This window comes from Gossypium hirsutum, chromosome D06 (genome assembly GCF_007990345.1).
Source record: "Gossypium hirsutum isolate 1008001.06 chromosome D06, Gossypium_hirsutum_v2.1, whole genome shotgun sequence".
Lineage (NCBI taxonomy): Eukaryota > Viridiplantae > Streptophyta > Magnoliopsida > Malvales > Malvaceae > Gossypium > Gossypium hirsutum.
The window spans coordinates 39,519,156-39,537,109 of NC_053442.1; the positions used below are offsets into that span (position 1 = coordinate 39,519,156).

Sequence of the window (17,954 nt, forward strand, 5' to 3'; positions counted from 1 at the left end):
AGCCTTTTCTCATTCCAAAACGTCCATGAGAGAGTGCATCAATGGATTTTATTATTGGTTTGCCTCAATATGATGGGTTTGCAAGTATCATTCTTGTGGTTGATAGATTTTCCAAGCATGGAACCTTCATTCTAGCAACTAAGAAGTGCCCTACTGAGGAAGCAGCTCCTTTGTTCCTTAGACATTTGGTAAAATGTTGTAGGAGTGCCACAGTCTATTGTTAGTGATTGAGATGGGTGATTTACGGGCTGGTTATGGACAAAGTGGTTCAAGTTGATGGGATCTGACTTGAACTTTTCCACTAGCATTCATCCATAAACTGATGGGCACACCGAGAGAGTAAATACTTCATTGGAGACTTATCTTCGACACTATATGAATGCCACACAGATGGACTTGCCAAATTTGTTGGATGTGGCCAAATTTTCTTATAACTTGCAACAAAGTGAGGCTATGAATCAGAGTCCTTTCAAAATAGTGACAGGGCAATAGCCACTCACACCCAACGTTGTTGTGACTCACTATGAAGGACCAAATCCAACAACTTATCAATTTGTTAAAGATTGATAAGAGCAGAATGACTTATCTAGATCTTGTCTACATAAGTCAAGTAAGCGCAACAAGAAGTGAACTGAATCTCAGATATGTGCAATATTAGGTTGGTAACTCAGTCTTTGCTAAATTGCACTTGATTTTGCACCACACTAGCTTGCACAAAGGGTTTGTGCGACGGTATGAGAGACATTTCTGAGTTCTAAAGTGGGTAGTCAAGGTGGTCTACAAGCTTGAGTATTTTAGAGATTTATATAGAGATAGATAGATAGATAGATAGATAATATGACATTCACACAAAAATAAAATTAAAATCAAGAACTGAGTCCCATTATCTTATCTTTAAAGAATGTAAAGCACAAGCCCAACCAAATATATGCTTTTGTGATCAACTTGATTAGGACTTACTGCAAGAAACCACAACTTTGTAAAGCACAAGCCCAACCAAATATATGCTTTTGTTGTTAAAGCAAAGACTTAGATAATGATAGTATAATTCAGTTATCGACTATGCTTTTAAATTTGACTAGGCAAGCCAATGCTTGCTCAAATTCACTCTCTTCCAAGGCAATGGTGAAGCGACAATAGCCTGGAATTCCAGTCCATGATCCACTGTTGATGCACAAGCCCGTTGTCTTGGCAACGGCTTCCCTCAAGGATGCATCAGTTAGCTTAATTTCATAGGTGGCATCTTGTTCACCACTGCCTGTATGTTTAAGTGAATGGTTGACCTTTACAGCCTTTCCGAGGAAAGAGGGCTTTGCCACCATGGAAACACCAGCACAGGGTCTAAGCACATCCCAGCCACAGTTTTCAAGGACCTATTACAAGAATAGTAGCAAAGAGAAGTTAACTGCTAAGGTTGAGAAGAAAATACAACCTACAAAACTAGCATTCAAAACAATCCACTCAAGGAGAGTAAATAAGACATTCCAAAGGGTAGGATAAACTTGACTAGGACTTGCTGTTAGAAAAATCAGTTTAGTTATTGCTCTAGCTCAATCCTTGTTTCTTGCAGTGGTAAGATAAGATTTAAATCCACACCTGCTTTAAGTATATAACTATATATTTCACACCATGTTGAGATACAAAATTGTTGGAAATGTATATTCTATCCAAAAAAAAATGTTAGAAAAGTATAAGAACAAGAGAGAAGGCAAGATCACAAAAAATGTAAAGGAATGTTCAACTCTGATGGCCTATATGCACAGGGAAATACACAGGCTATATTGTCTAAATTCTGAATTCCTGTTTTTGTTCATAAAAGAATGCACTATTTATTTAAGATTCTTACTAATTTAGAAAAGAATCAAGAATATCATATCGCAATCCCTTATATATTCAAATATATTTAGTACTCTATCACAAAAACGAGAGCAAATACCTCAGGATGTAATGGGGAGAAAGTTACCTCTTTTAAACACTTCGCTCTGTTTTCCAAAATTCTTATTTGTTCCATAGCAACATCCAACAAACCTCCTTTCTGCTCTCTCAGAGACAACAACTTCTTGATTGTATATTTATCTGTACAATGAGGTTTGCTTAAGCCAGGAAAGCTATGAAATGCTTCAATTAGAATTGGTTCATTTAGAGCCAGAAAGGCAAATTTGAGTGCTCCACTAAGCAGTTTCAGAGACAGCCCTCCAAGCAGAGAAACACAAAAAGAGGGGTTGCCAGAGGAAGATATTTTTGACAAACAGCTCCCCAGATTCCAGCCACCCCAACCTTCATATTCGAATTCCAGTCCTGAGAATGAAGTATCAATCACCACTCTTGCCCCAAATCTTGCACATGCACTTAAAATGTTTTCCATCTCTTGGTTGCTGTAAAGCAAGCCAGTTGGGTTGATTGTTGGACCAGAAATATATACCCATGGCTTTTTCATAGTCTCAAGCACTTTAATGAGTATATCCTCTGTCAGCTTAAAGCCTCGCTCAGAGTTTGTGGGGATATGTACAGTGTTCGCTTTCAAAAATTTGGCAACAGAAACATAATTTCCATTTGAGCCAGCAGGAAAGCACATAGTTCCCCCTTCTTGGATGCAGCAAAGGACCAGTTTACTCAAAAGAGCTTGTGAGCAGTCTGAAAATATAAATTCTGTGCCACTATCAGTTGGGAACCCATATTCGGTCTGAACAAACTGCTTTATACAAGGAGTAACATCAATTTCAGACTCAGTCATATTTTGCCGGGAAAAACTTTCAAAGATAGCAGCCTTAACCGGAGAAGGAACCGGAAGGAACCACTGATCCACATCCATACGTACAAGGGGGTACCCATCATCAGAAATGGATAATTCAGCATTACTAAGGACAGAGATTGCAGAAGTAGCAAACCCAATCACCTCAACTGATTTGGACTTTTCAGATCTCCTCTGTAAGAAGGTAGAAAAAGCTTCACCAATGAGAAATATTAGATTCAGAAATAACAAGGCACGGTTATAAATTTATGTAATAATGCCATAGTGAGGGTGCAGGGGTGAGTGGGTGTTTAAGTCATACTATCCCTTTGGTTCTCTTCTCCTCTACTGCCGGTTTGGTTTCAGGCAGGATGATAAACAATAAAACCATTGATGAATGTTCAATAAAAGAACCGTTTAGAAATCACAAATCAAAACTTTTCCCTGGCTCCTTATCCAGGGCTATTACGAGCAAGCCAAGCTGAATTCTTCCTTCGTCAGGCTCAGCTCTGCTAACCTAAAAGATCTTGAACAATTCAAGCTCAAGTTAAGCTTAATAAATTTTTTTCAAGCACAACACAGCAGAGTTAACCAGAATCTAATCAAAATACAAGCTCTAGGTGAAACACAACACTCGTCAAGTTCTCAGTCTAAGCTAAACAGCACATAATAAGTTATTCTGAAATAATATTTTTATATAAATTTACAGACGGTTTTAATCTACCATATATCTCCTTTTGATTGGTATAAATAATGGATTGAATTGTGCTAATTGTAAAAGACATCAGACAAAACAAACTATCAAGCTTGTCATGAATGGCTTATACAGTTTGTTTTGAACTAGAGCTTATCAATTTTTTAACTCAGTTTTTTTACCGAGCCTGGAATAGTATTCAAACTCATTTGTTAAGCTTCATAGATGACTATAAAGAACTCTAACCGAGCTCGCTCTCAAGTTTGTCAATTAAAAAACTAACACTTTCAGATCGAGGAGATGTTTTAGTGCTTGCCTTTTCCTGCTGTTAAGAGATAAGAGTCCCAGTAACTTTTGTTGTCAATCTGAAATCTATCTACAATTTTGCCAGTATAGAATGCATTCTCAATGGAATCATGGTGTATCTATTCTATATACTCAAGAATTAATTCACAAACCTCTAGATGTGGATGTCTGTCTGTAAGTTGAAAAGATAGAAGCTCATGAAAAATACAACCATAATAGTACTGGCTAATCAATGAGGTATTCCCTTCAAGTATTTCAACAGTTTTTGACAAGGCCTTCAAGATGGCCTCTTCTTCTGAAATTACGAAGGCAACTTCTAAATCTGAATAAACCTGTCAAGAGGATTTTGTCAGAAAAAAAATGAATTTTTCAGTAATAACAAACTGAAAAGAAATGGAAGAGATTGGAACTGGTAGTCAAGTCAATGGCTACTGGATTTAACCACATAAATATAAATTCCCATTGTGATTGACCTAGTTTCCTTAAAATATACCTGATTCTTTACCAGGCCACAAACGATTGCTGCATGTGATGGCAAAGGAGTTCCTGATAGATATTTTAGTACCCCAATGGTACCTGGAAGGCTGGATAATTCGAAGTGATCAGATATGTCTAAGAAAAGGCGAGACCCAATTTCTCCGGTGGCATCTAATAGTTGCACAAAGGCTGAACTAGTAACAGCCTCAAAATGAGCTATCCCAGTGACCACAACCTGTGGCTTCAGCCTTTTTATAAGCTCTATCATTAAATCTGACTGGCGTGGTGCTTCAATGACAGTAACTACATCATCTGACAGTCCATTTTCTGCAGTCTGCAACATAAATATATAAACTCGGCAACTATATTGATGAAGAATCAGTTACTATACAATGGGGAGTTGACTTTCATTGTTATACCATTTGGTACGTTTATTATTTTTTACAGATGTTTTAATATATGAGTTAGCAATAAATTAATTCATTTGGTAATATTTAGCTACTCCTATGCCCTATTTTTAGAAAAGAGAAAGGAAAAATTTTCGCTTATTTCTCATTTTTTACAAGAGTTTTTACTATCTTTCCAATATAAGTTTAAATTTGTGCACTATTCTTTATTTTATGTCTAATTATTGTAATACATATATAATAAATAAGTTTTTTCCTCATGTTATTACACTAGTGACCAAACAAGGCATTAGGATTTAGTTGTTTAACATAAAATGCTTCAGTTTTAAGAAGATTTTGGATACTGAATATTTGAGACTAAATATTGATGTTTTATCTCTATCTGTTCTTTCTAGTTTTCTCCCCTAAATCTTCCATTTCTCTCCCTATTTCCTATGTTTCTCCCTAATCAATTCTGGTTACCTCTGGTTTCCCCTCTAATTTGTACTCACTCTATTTCAAAGTGAATGTCCACTTTTCAGATTCCGTTGCTTACATTAAAAATTTTAACTTACCTAAAGTTAGTACTTCAAGGAAGAGAATTTCATTGTGGTAGTGGACATTGTTTGGAAACATACTAGTAAAACATTAAGGTGTACAACTTTGAAGTGAGGGAGCCACATATTTGTTCTACTTCTACATTCATTCTCGAGAATTATAATTAATTCTGAAGAAGCAAAAAAAACCAAAGCGATATAAGATTCTTTCCAGTACCACCAGTCTGTTGCCAATCAGATCAAATTGAATTGAATTGATTTGATTTGATTCGATTCAGTCAAAATAAATCAGTTAGGAGGATTTGAATTAATTTGAAATATTCAAAGATTCCTTCTCAGGTTGTTTCTATTGTTTAGGATTCCATTTATTGTTATTTTTCTAATAAAAGGCATATTTGGTTGTAGTCACAAATCTGTCATAGTAATAGGGAGAATTCGACCAATGAGCCAACCTTGGAGGTTGGGCCTATTTAAATGAAATTCTGCCACAATGAATAGCATTTCAGATTATTTCTTTCAAATCCATTTTCATGGTACCAAAGCCTCTCTCTGAACCTTGATCTTTCCTGAGCAAAATGTAATGCCAAAATTCGGATTGGCCTGCAAAATATACACCTCAGCTTCTGAGGTTACCTCTGCTTCATCACGAACTATTAATCCAAGTCAAGCAATTGGTTTGAAGCACCATTTCAGCAAATGACATGTCACAAATTTAACGGACAGAATTTTGTCCAATGGTCATATGCCATGATGATGTTCATAGAAGGAAAAGAAGACTATCTCACTGGTAATGCAACACCAGCCAAATGAGAAAGATCCAGAGTTCAAAAAATGGAAAACAGAAAACAATAAGTTCAGGTCTTGGTTAATCAATTCCGTGAATAATGAAATGGGGTAAACATCATGTATTACAAAATGACAAAGGAAATGTGGGATGTCATGAACCAAAGCTATTCCATCAAGGAGAACACCTCAGAAATTTTCAGACTCTTAACCATATGTTTGGATTAGATTAAGAGAGAAAAAGAAGGAAAGTAAGAGAGTTTGGATAGACCTTTATATTAAGCAAAAGAAAATAAAGGGAAATTGAGAATCCCTTCCTTTCCCTTAAAAAAGCTTAATTTTTATTTACTCTATTTTTTTTTGGTACAATTGTGTTTTGAATCTAGGCTATTCTTGGGGAAGATGTACGTCCTGCTAATAGGCCACATCTTGAGGTTCTATTTACTCTAATTTGAGGTGTTGACTAATTTGACAGCAGATAATTACTGTATATAGCAAATTACTAGCGATTCAATTTATTCAATTAGCTTATGTTTAGGGATTTAATTTTCCTTTTTCCTCCTATTTTGATTATATAAATACCTATATATTTTTTCTCATTGAACAAATCAACAATATATAGAAATTCTTCTCCCACTCTTCTCTTCGATACTATTCTCTGATTTTAACATGGCATCAAAGCAAAATTTCCAGATTTGGGAAGAATTTCTCTCAAAATTTTCGAAATCCCAAAACCCTGGATTAAAATTTTTAGTACTTAACCCCTTAGGCTCACCGTTTTTTCTCACTACCCCTACCAAAGGATTTGGAACCCCATCGCCAGCAAAACCCCAGATTTCATGACCACCAAACCTGCACGTGAGCCCTTATGCACCTCTGTTAGCTTCTAGATTCTACCTAATGTGCTGGTGCGTAACATCCACTCTGTTGGAGTTCCTTCTTTCAATTGCCACTGTCAAGCTCGGTGCATATTTACAGTCCACCTCCTATGATCTCGATGTCATTTGGGGCAGGTTAGACATCTGGGTATTAAGCTACTGTTGGGTAATTTAAGCTACTGCTTTGGGATTCTTTTTGGCTATTACCAGCATATCTTTTCCTACAGGAATTTCCAATTTTTCCTGCTTGTGTTTCGCTTCTTCTTTCTTCTCTTGCATTCATAAAATGACAAGAGGATACTTATTGCTACCATCTCTAACAATCCTTCATTTCAAATTAGTGCCATAAAACTTGATGGGAACAACTATCTTGCACAGTCTTGATCATCAATTCCATGCAACCCTAGATTTCTAGAACATACTTGTTGCTCAACACTGCATCAAAAATATGAAAGCAGCTGCTCTCACCTGCTTACATATTGGGAATAATGCTAAAATTTTTGAAATCCGAAATAAGGTTCACAGTACTAAGCATTGTGAGATGACAATTTTTCAATATTTTTCTGAACTAAGAAACTTATGGTAGGAGCTAAATTATTGTCAAGACTTTCAAGCAAATTGTATTGGAGATGCAGTAATGTTTCATAAGTGAGTTTATGGTTTTCTGGCAACATTGAGTATAATCAGATCAGGGTTCAAGTCTTTAGAAAAACCCTGTTTCCTTCTCTTGAGCAAGCATACTCTTATCTTGAACAAGAAGAAAGTAAGAGTTACGCTCTATACAACACCTCCTTGATTTGTTCACAAAAGCACTGAATGGAAATTGAGTTCATTATTTATGGAACAAGCTGAGCCTGATCAATCTATGCTCCAGCTTGATGGGAGTGCTACAGACAGAATCAATTTGTTAGCTGATTATTAGGGATTAATTAGATCATTTACATTGATTTATTTCCTTTTATAAATCCTATAACATGTGTATATATACCTCACAAAATCAATAGAAATTGAATTATCTTTTCCTCTCAACATTCTTAGACAATTGCAAAAGTTTACTAACGCCACTTGCTTCAAAAATTTGCTTTAACTTCTTCAACAACCTTTTAGCTAGCTGTGAACCAACTACCAATCCACTATTGACACAATACCACTTTGTTGTTGGGGCTTCTTAACTTTAAGTTTTTTTAAACTACTTTTTTCTTTTTGAGTTTATAAATTTAGGATTTATTTTTTTCTTAATATTTTTTTAAAATATTTAAAAATATATTTGTTCAAGGGATTTGGAAATTTGCTTCACAAAAAAGTTTGACCTTAATTTTCTTTTATATATTTTTTATTTGTGATTGGTTTTTGTATGCGGTTTGCGCAAACCAATGAGTCTGGGTGGTAGCTCCTAGAAGACTTGGCTGGTGGTTTATTTATTCATGTGGATATTATTTAATATATATATATATAGGGTTCAATTGTAGTTTCTTTTTTGCCTGAACTTCTAAAATTTATAAAATATAGTTTAACATAAAAAACATTAAAATTTTGTAGCAAATGGTAAGGTAGATATGCAACGGTACAAGCCATATTGGCCGAAATGGACTGAAGCATACCAAAATTTTGACTGAAACAAAACACCTAAACTATGTGATATAGGAATGGTACAAACTACTATGCTTCCTCGCAACCCCCCCCCCCGGCGCTCTGATATTTTACCCCAGTTCAGTGCAAATTGAGTTTGAATACCTAAGTAAGGTAGCAACTAGCTTGCGTCATTTACACACCTAATTCAAGATATGCCATACCTCAATTGCCAAAGATGTTAACCATTTCCTGGGTAAGTTCCGAGTCAAATGCTCATCAACAATTGCAAGATGGGGGGAAAACAGCCGAAGGGCATTCTCAATTGCCACAGTCCTTGAAGGAAAGACAACAACTTTCTTGCATATTAAAGAAAATGATGTCAGAAGAACAGATGATAAGGTTCCAAGAGATGCTAAATCAGCATTTGCTCATGCACTACTTTAACAAAAACATAGTATTGAGATGCAGACTCCTTTTAAATTAAGAAAAGAAAACAAGGATTGCAGCTGTATGAAGTATCTTACAATGTTCAAAGATTTTAAATTTTTGCATCAAAATCATACATTGTACTATAAAAAACTCTTACATCAAGGATTACAAAAGAACTTTCAATCCACTTCACCTGTTGACATTCAAATTCTGACAGTTTTTGGAGTTCAATATAAAAATGCAGGAAACCACAAAGATATTAACCACAATTGGTAGCAGGAAGAAAGGGAAAGCCATAAGATCATCTTCAATGCCATTTTATTGATCAAGCATCACAAAGCTAAGACCAGAAATAATCATAGGATAGCCTTAAATGGTTTTGCCCAATCATACATTGTAAGAATAGCCTTAAAAGGTTTTGCTTATATCAGACAGCAGAATATGACTAAGGATACTGAATAAACCATTGAATAAACTCAAGTGGATGACCCTAAGTTAATTGTTGTTATATAATGCAAAAGTATACCATGAAAGGAAAAAAAACACATGATAACCTATAGTTGTATATAGATCAATACAATTTATCCATGACAAAAGGTATGTTTTTAGTAATGAACCTATTTTACTTCCCTGGGAATAATTAATTACATTCACTGCCTTATTAAAGCCTTTTAGTCTTGTACCACTTGAAAATATAAAGGTATCAATCAAGTTCCTAAAGAGAGAGTTGTACTAGTAACAAAAGTATGTCATCATCAATTATTTTCTCCTTTTAAAAAGACATAGAAAATAACTAGAAAAGCGTAAAATAATGTATTAAACAGATATAATTTATATAGAATTTCCTTTTAATAGACAGTTACATGACTGATTACCATCCTAATATGATATCTAAAAGGATTTAAACACTGGACAGGGTTTTCAACATTTTTCTATAATAATACCACAGCCTTTTCTCCTTTAATTAATTTGCCTTAACACATGATAATATTAAAAAGGAAATGACAAAAATTTTGGTTTGCAAAAGAGAAAACAAAACTTGAGCAAATAACTAATATATAGGCACAGGAAAAATCACTGATAAGGTCGATCAGAAAAAAGAAAAGAAGGGGAAAGAATTAAAGAGTCAAGTACGTATTCTTACATCAGAAGTAAGTGGAATATGGTGGTAAGTTTTCATAAAGCCAGCAATTAGATTACGAAATCTTTTGCATCCAGCTGGTGGCTCATATGGGAAGCAGGAATTCTCTTTCAAAACACTGGAAAGATAGGCTAGGAATGGAATCTTCTCATCCGCAACTAAATCATCTTCAAAAGATAAATCTAAAGAGCTACTGATCTCTTGGAAGCCACTTCTAAGAAATTCAAATATTACCTTGACCTATCAGTTTAAAAGAATAATCAGCCATTTTATTTTTCTCCGATCAGAGAAAAGAAACATCCACTTTCTAAAAGCCAAAATCTTGATAGACTGCCACCTGGTTTGGTTGACGAAGTTGACAGCTGTAAACCGATAATCCATGAGAGATACGGCCACCAGCCTTTCCATAGGCCCATGCTGTGCGAGCACAAATAGGTTGATCTCCAGAAAGCCCCATAAAGAACTCAAAACGGTGTGGACTATTCTTCTCAATTTCAACCAAGGCTGAAATATCAGTGTCCCCAGCCTGTAACAAGATCTCAGCTTACTATATTTGGATGAAAAAATAGTTACAAGTGAAAAGGGATTTACATGCCTGAAGAACTTTGGTTTGCCAAAGCCTGGTGACACGGAAACCCCGTCTTTCAAACAGGCATCTACAAACTCCTTGTCCAGGACGGCCTCCCATATTGAAGATCAAAATACCTGTAGGTTTAATGACAGCAATTCCTTCCTCAACTGCCCTGGCAATCAGACCTAAGCCAAATTGATCCTCAAGAAAACCCTAGAAAGGAAAAATGAATGAAATTATTAAGTTGATTTTTTTCTTATTCTTTTTGTTAGAATAACTTGGAAATATATTTACCGATGTGAGAGATATTATTGCATTAGCATAATTAATAAAGGAATGGTCCAATGATTGAAAGAAGTTAGAACATGCATTAATGATAACATGAGTCCATGAAGTTGATAAGATACAAGATAGAGTTCAAAGTCCGCAATTTTTTTTCTTGACAGAAAAAGCTCTAAAATTTTGTGTCCTGATAAATTGTTATATGCCTACATTTCCAGAGTTAAGCCAAGTTGATGAACTCTAGATATATAATAATAGAAGAAATAGAAACCCCCAAAACATTGTTCTTTCCATCTACCAATGAGACGATACAAGAATGAATACACTAATATCTACTCTGACTAATTACTATAGTTTATTCATTATAAGCATAATCGAGCATGTGATATCTATTCATGGATGTAATGGTTTTTTTTTCCAAAATAACGGTCTACGAACATTACAAGAACCACTGAAATTGCATTCATGGATACAGGGCCATACCAAAAATGCAAAAAAATAATGAATCACAGAAAGTCAAAGAGCAAATAAGTTTAAAAGGAAAAACCTAGAGAAAGGCCTTCAGCCTTAGACTCATGTCCCTATCATTGCTTTTACTCTTCTTTCAAACCAATAAGCTTTGGAGATCATTCTCCTGGTTATTCCACCTAAGACCTAAAACAATCCTATTAAGCGTACTAAAAGGGGTCTACTAGACATTTAACTAATTTAATAGATTTCCAGATGAAAGTTGATCAAACAGAAATAATTAAATGCAACGACACTACAAACATCCAGCCAAAATTCCAAGCATTTGCCAATAACATTAACTTAAATCCGTACTAGATGAATTATAAGTTTAAGCTGCTAATATGAATTTCTGATGTTCAACTATCTTGATAAGCTTACAAGCTGACTTGACAGGAACCAATCACTGGAGATTTCTAGATCAAAGGTACCATACAATAAGTCAGCACATTATTCCAACTCTTTTAATCAACAAGAGCAGGGAATACCCCTAAATTTCTTTGGAAGAGCAACAGACAACATGTCTTGGTTATAAGTAAAGTTTACAGTCCAGAGGAACCTTAATCATAACCACAACTATCCATTAGCATTTAGTTAGATATCTGGTCTTGTAGCACATTATTAATATTCTAACCCACTAAACATTAATTAGTGTGGAACTAATAAGGTGTCATCCAACCTGAAGTGCACAATAATTACTCAAAGAGTGTAGAAATTCCTCGCTTGCATTTTCCGTGATCATTTTGGACATGGCCTCTGGATTTGGATTAAGAATCTGGAAAAAAGAAATTAAAGTAATGTGGGACTGGGGTTTCATGTAACTTCATTATGTACTATATTAAACCATATAAGTTGACAACTGTGACAATACCTGAGGTATGCATCCAACAATTCGTTCAAGTTTAATATCATGTTCCCTACAATAAGATAGCAGATCAGATTCATGAAACTCCACCCTATCCAGTAAAGTTTTCTTTTCTGCATCATATATCGGTTGGCCTTTCTCATCAAAAGCATTCATGTATAAGTTTATGCAAGAAACCTTCACTGCTCTTGGATTTATATCGAGGCCATAAACCTGCAGAGTTTAATTCAGGCACATAAAAAGATTCATAAATCGGGTTGAATACCTAAATTGTCCATGCATAAGGAAAATGATAGGGTACAAAAAGAAAAAAACACCTTAGCAGGCAACCATTTCTCAGCAATGGCTATAGTTATCCATCCATTTCCACAGCCAAGCTCAGCAACTGTCATTTCCTTGAAAATGGAATCTGGGTGTCTATTGAGTCCTTCATAAAAGGTAAACGACCAGTCTTCTGGCATAAAAATGCTAGGGATCACCATCATTGTCAGTTTCTTCCTTCCCTGATAGCCTGAACATAGTGCAAAATATGTTAACTATGAAGCACGACAAGCATATCACAGGCTATTTATAAGAAAGTTAATCATAAGTAAAACAGATGGAGCAGAAACCACTGCTGAATACAGTGGGATTTAGTGTCCGTACAGTGTATGTGTGGGCCTGTAGGCAACGAAAAAAGAAAAAGAATCCAACCAAAGGCTACAATCGCTAGATTATATTGCTTGAATTATACATTCTTACCTTCAGACCGATCCAAGTAAATGTCCTGTATCCGGAAATGGTATTTGTGGAAGCAATCATCTGAGGAACCGACCCGGGATTGAAGATCCGAAAGGAAGACCCGGGCTTCAGTGCGGGTCTTGGGATCCTCAAGCTTCTCCAGAAGCGATTTGAGGGCAGCGAAAGCACCATCACCTGACTGCTCGCACTGCTTCAAAAATTCCTCCAGAGTCATTGCCCCCCGCGCGCAGACACACTCTCTATGTTTTCCTCCTTTTTCGGTTTCCCAAACCAGAGGCCAAAAATTATTTTCTACTCTTTTTTTTTTTTTTTTGGTGTGTGTGTGGCAATATTAGCTGACAGATAACAAATATATAATAGTGAATAGTAGCATTAGTAAAAACACGAAAAATAAAACGAAAGAAATGAAGAACTTTGGGATTTTTGAGTTCGTATCCTATTTTATCCCATCATCCTCCTATTCGAAACTACGAAATACGATTATCAGGACGTCCTGAGTGTGAAAATTAGACTAATGTCTTTTCCTGGTCATCAAATGATAAATTATATTCTACATCACCTTAAAATAGAATTGATTTTATTTTAATTTTTTTATCGAATTAATGACTCTCAATAAAAATTTCTTTAATCTACTTGGGTGATTTTTTTTACCTTTTATTAAAATGAGGGATCTTTCTATAATTAGTATAAAATACTTTTTATTTTTGTTTATTTGAAAGATAAAGATTTCAATAGCGGTGTCATCAATATTTTAAACCTCTTTAAAAAAGGGAATCCAATGACGACGATAACTCTATCACTAGATTCAAATGAGGAATGTCAAATTTTATTGCCGAAGCAACTCAAATCGACTTTGTTCATTTTCTTGATATGGGCTCACTCAAATTGATCTAAGGTTATATACAAGGTCAAACACGGAGTCAAGATATGAATTCCAACTCAAATTATCAAATGGGAGGATTGTGTCTCGAGACAGGGAAGCCATGTCTCGAGACACGCCTCCCTTATTTTGAACCTCTAACTTCGTAGTATGTTGTCTTGGGACAATTGGATTCATATTGGGATCTAGTGCCCTTAGTGTAGTATTTTTGTTTATATGTACTTGTATTTTTCAAACAAGTTGATTTAATAAAATATCTATCAATTTTATTATTATATTTTGTATATTGTCCTTAATAGTTTTTTGCACACAAAGCAAAATGAAAATAAATATTGACTCAATGATTATCTATCGTTTAACTAATACTAAGAAGTATTACATGGTTAGATCATAATGCGAAAATACAACTTATTAGTAGTAAACATATAGTTAGTTTAATTAGAAATGAACAAACCGATTAAAAGACTAATATGCCGTCTATCAAGTCCAATTGGAGAGATGCATTGTCTTAAGTATCGAAGTGGATGACTTCCAAAAGATAGAAACATAGATGTTATCAATTGGATTGATAGTACATGAAATAGGACCCAAATAGAATAGATCCTAGATTTGTTTATGGATTCATTCACTTGTGAAGTTCATAGTGTGACATACCTTAATTCTAAATGGATGATGGACCATATATGATTGACTCATACACTTTGATGTAAATAAAAACCTGAGTTCAAATATATAAGGAACCGAAAGTTAGTACGTTGTGTATACGACTTTTGTAGTATGTAGCATCATTCCACGACTGTGGAATTCATAGCCCAATAAACGATAAATGATATTATCTTATCGGCATTATATGATAGATGAAAAGTAGACATCGCCACGGGTCATTTGCCTTTGTGATAAATTACTTTATTACTATTTGATAGTAATTGACTTGTCATTAAGGAAGATGTAATAATTACCATGAGATAAAATAGGATCATAGTGAGAGAACAGATTTATCTCAAAAGAGACTAAGGATATCATATGAATGTAACACACTTATGACAAGGTCATTGGACGAGTACCTATTGAGTAGCTATTCTAATTGTAAATAATAAGGGAGGGCTCAGTCACGACATTTTAGTGGGACAACTTCGTGACTAGATAATACTGTAAGAAATAGGCGTAAATGTGGAACTTAATTACAAATTATTTGAGCCCTAATTATATATGTTCAATCGGTCCTTTCACTAGCTCAAGATAACCAGAAATGAATTGCAGGTAGAACCAATAATATGAAGTGAATAACCATGCGGGTTAGGTGAGATGGCAAGGGTCTCCCCTACCTTATTTAGTGGGGTCGAGGGTTCGATCATCGCATTAGGTATGGAGCAGCTTTAAAACTTGTGGCTAGTGTTTATCCCCTCAATGGGCCTATTAAACGAGGAGGATTAGTCGTTGGGTTTGCTCCAATGGATACTTAGGGGAACAAAAAATATATGAAATGAATGAAAATAATGAAGTAAGAGAAATAGAGTGTGTAACACCCCGAACCCGAGACCGTCACCGGAGTCGAACACGAGGTGTTAACAGACTTTAAAAAAATTTCCAGACACTGCCAATCTGCATAATAGTCGCTTTAAAAATCATATCTTGAGTTCAGAAACTCAGAATCCAGTTCCGTAAATTTTCCCTGAAACTAGACTCATATACCCATCTAAATATTTTTTTCTAGAATTTTTGGTCGGGCCAATTAGTACAGTTTATTAGTCAAAGTCTCCCATGTTACAGGGATCGACTACCCTGACCTTTGCGCATTACGACTTGGATATCTCCTTGTACAGGGCTCCAATACTGATGTCGTTTGTTTCTAGAGAAACTAGACTCAGAGAGGAATCTATCCATATATGGCTTGACTCCTAATTGTCTCTGGTTAATTTGAAATGAATTTCCAAAGTCGGAACAGGAAATCCAGAAACCGTTCTGGCCCTGTCTCACGAGAACCTGAATATCTCTTAACATACTGTCCGTATGATTGTTTCGTTACTTTCCTATGAAAATAGATTCATCAAGGTTCGTTTACATAATTTATTCACTATTTAATTCCATTCCTGATATTTTTAGTGATTTTCCAAATCTACCTCACTGCTGCTGTCAGCATCTGCCTTTAAGGTAGACTTTACCTATTTCATGGTTTCCATGATTCAACTAGCCCTTTTTGCATAAATAGCACAATTTATGAAAGTGATTAACCATTCCCATGGCCAATCCTTGTCAAGCATATCCACACCAAATGATTATAACATTATACTCAAACACATATAAGCCATTTTCGCATGGCTATCCAAAATTTTACAAGTCCAAAGGGTCCACGACCCACAACAAACGGGTAGTCCTATACATGCCATTTCGAAGTTCAACCAAAATTGTACCAAAAGGCGGGCTTTGATAGTGTGGGCGACTTTGACTTCAAGATCTCGAGTCAGATAGCTGGAGAACCAATCTATAAAACAGAGGAGCAATTAAACGGAGTAAGCAATTTATGCTTAGTAAGTTTTGAGCAAGGAATTCCAGCACAACAAAAGTATAGCATTCATATAGCTAAACGGATAATTTCATATGCACAAATTTTCGATATCATACTTGCTTCACATTACCAACCCTTATGTACATACACAAAAGATCAACTCAGCCAAAGGCCGGTAGCTCGTTTATCAACTAAGCGAATACTTATTTGTAAGGGTTCAACTAAATTCAAGCACATACGAAACATACCTCAATGTTGGGATGTTTCTAGAGTATTAACTGAAATTTTTACAGCAAGATCATTCATTCCCAAATCACGTACCTTCGGAATTTAACCGGATATAGCTCCTCGTTCAAATGCCTTCGGGACATAGCCCGGTTATAGTAACTCGCACAAATGCCTTCGGGACTTAACCCGGATTTAGTAACTGTACAAATGCCTTCGGGACTTAACCCGGATTTAGTAACTCGCACCAATGCCTTCGGGCTTAGCCCGGAATTAGTATCTCGCACAAATACCTTCGGATCTTAGTCCGGATATGGTCACTTAGCACAAAGCCTTCGGGACTTAGCCCGGACATCATTCAAATAACCATGCACATTTAACAATAAATCATGGCACATTCGTATTTCATTTTCGTTAGCAAAACTCAAACACAAGACACTTATCATTCTTGTAATTTCGGCTCAATAGCCACACACAAAGAGCATGATTTTGATTTGCTTAAAACATGATCTAATCAAATCTTAATTTAAGCTCTCTTACTCAAGAACTTACCTCGGGTGTTGTCGAACGATTCCGATAGCTATTCGACCACTTTTTCCTTCCCTTTATCGGATTTATTTCCCCTTTGCTCTTGAGCTTAATTAAACAAATAAATTGATTTAATCATTTGAGCATCGAAAAGAGGAACACAAGGCACTTAGCCCATATTTATACATTAGACATTAAAGTCACATATGTACGGAATCATGAATCAAACTCAACATTTTAGCTAATTTTTCCCCCTTGGCCGAATATGCATGTCTATTTTGGGGCCGATTTCAACACTTAATACATTCTACAAGTATGGTCACTTGTATTGACTAAACACCCTTTTTGTTTCAAGTTCAAAACTTGGCTAATACACACATATATACACTAGTAAAGCATCCTCTCCCTTTCCATCAATTTAACACATGCATTACTCATTAATATACAAAAATTATATTCGGCCTTAGCACACAACTTGCTAGCCGATTCTTCTCCATTTAGCAACCAAAGCACATATGTGCTCACTCAAAAATGCTAAAAAGAAGATTCAAGAATCATCAATCCACCATCACATGCATCATTACAAAGCTTTACACTTAGCATGCAAATGACATCAACACAAATCCACCTTAGCCGAAACTTAACTCATCTTCATGCCTCATCACCACAACATCAAACATCAACCAAGAATGATGCATCCATGGCCGAGTGTCATTTCCATCACATAGCAAGATTTAGACCATGGGCTAGGTAGAACTCAAGCTAACAACTAAAACATGCATGCATCTCATGGAACATCACCAAACATACCTTAGCCTAGTCACATGCATGGCCGAACCTCTTCAACCTTTCTTCTTCCTTCCTCCTTAAAATTTTTGGCCAAAGATGAACCAAA

At 35.5% G+C, this 17,954-nt stretch overlaps 1 protein-coding gene across 1 annotated transcript; it reads right to left on the reverse strand.

Annotated features, from left to right (window-relative positions):
* Nucleotides 1-860: 860 nt before the first annotated feature.
* Nucleotides 861-13,453, reverse strand: LOC107902056 (methionine S-methyltransferase). Its single transcript, XM_016828317.2, has 12 exons — nt 12,921-13,453; nt 12,497-12,690; nt 12,186-12,392; nt 11,994-12,089; nt 10,550-10,738; nt 10,292-10,480; nt 9,958-10,194; nt 8,606-8,740; nt 4,225-4,542; nt 3,884-4,063; nt 1,964-2,926; nt 861-1,373 (listed from the first exon to the last, which is right to left on the reverse strand). Exons 1-12 carry the CDS (start codon nt 13,132-13,134, stop codon nt 1,050-1,052), a joined length of 3,246 nt encoding a protein of 1,081 aa, XP_016683806.2. The 5' UTR covers nt 13,135-13,453; the 3' UTR covers nt 861-1,049.
* Between the last annotated feature and the right edge of the window lie 4,501 nt (nt 13,454-17,954).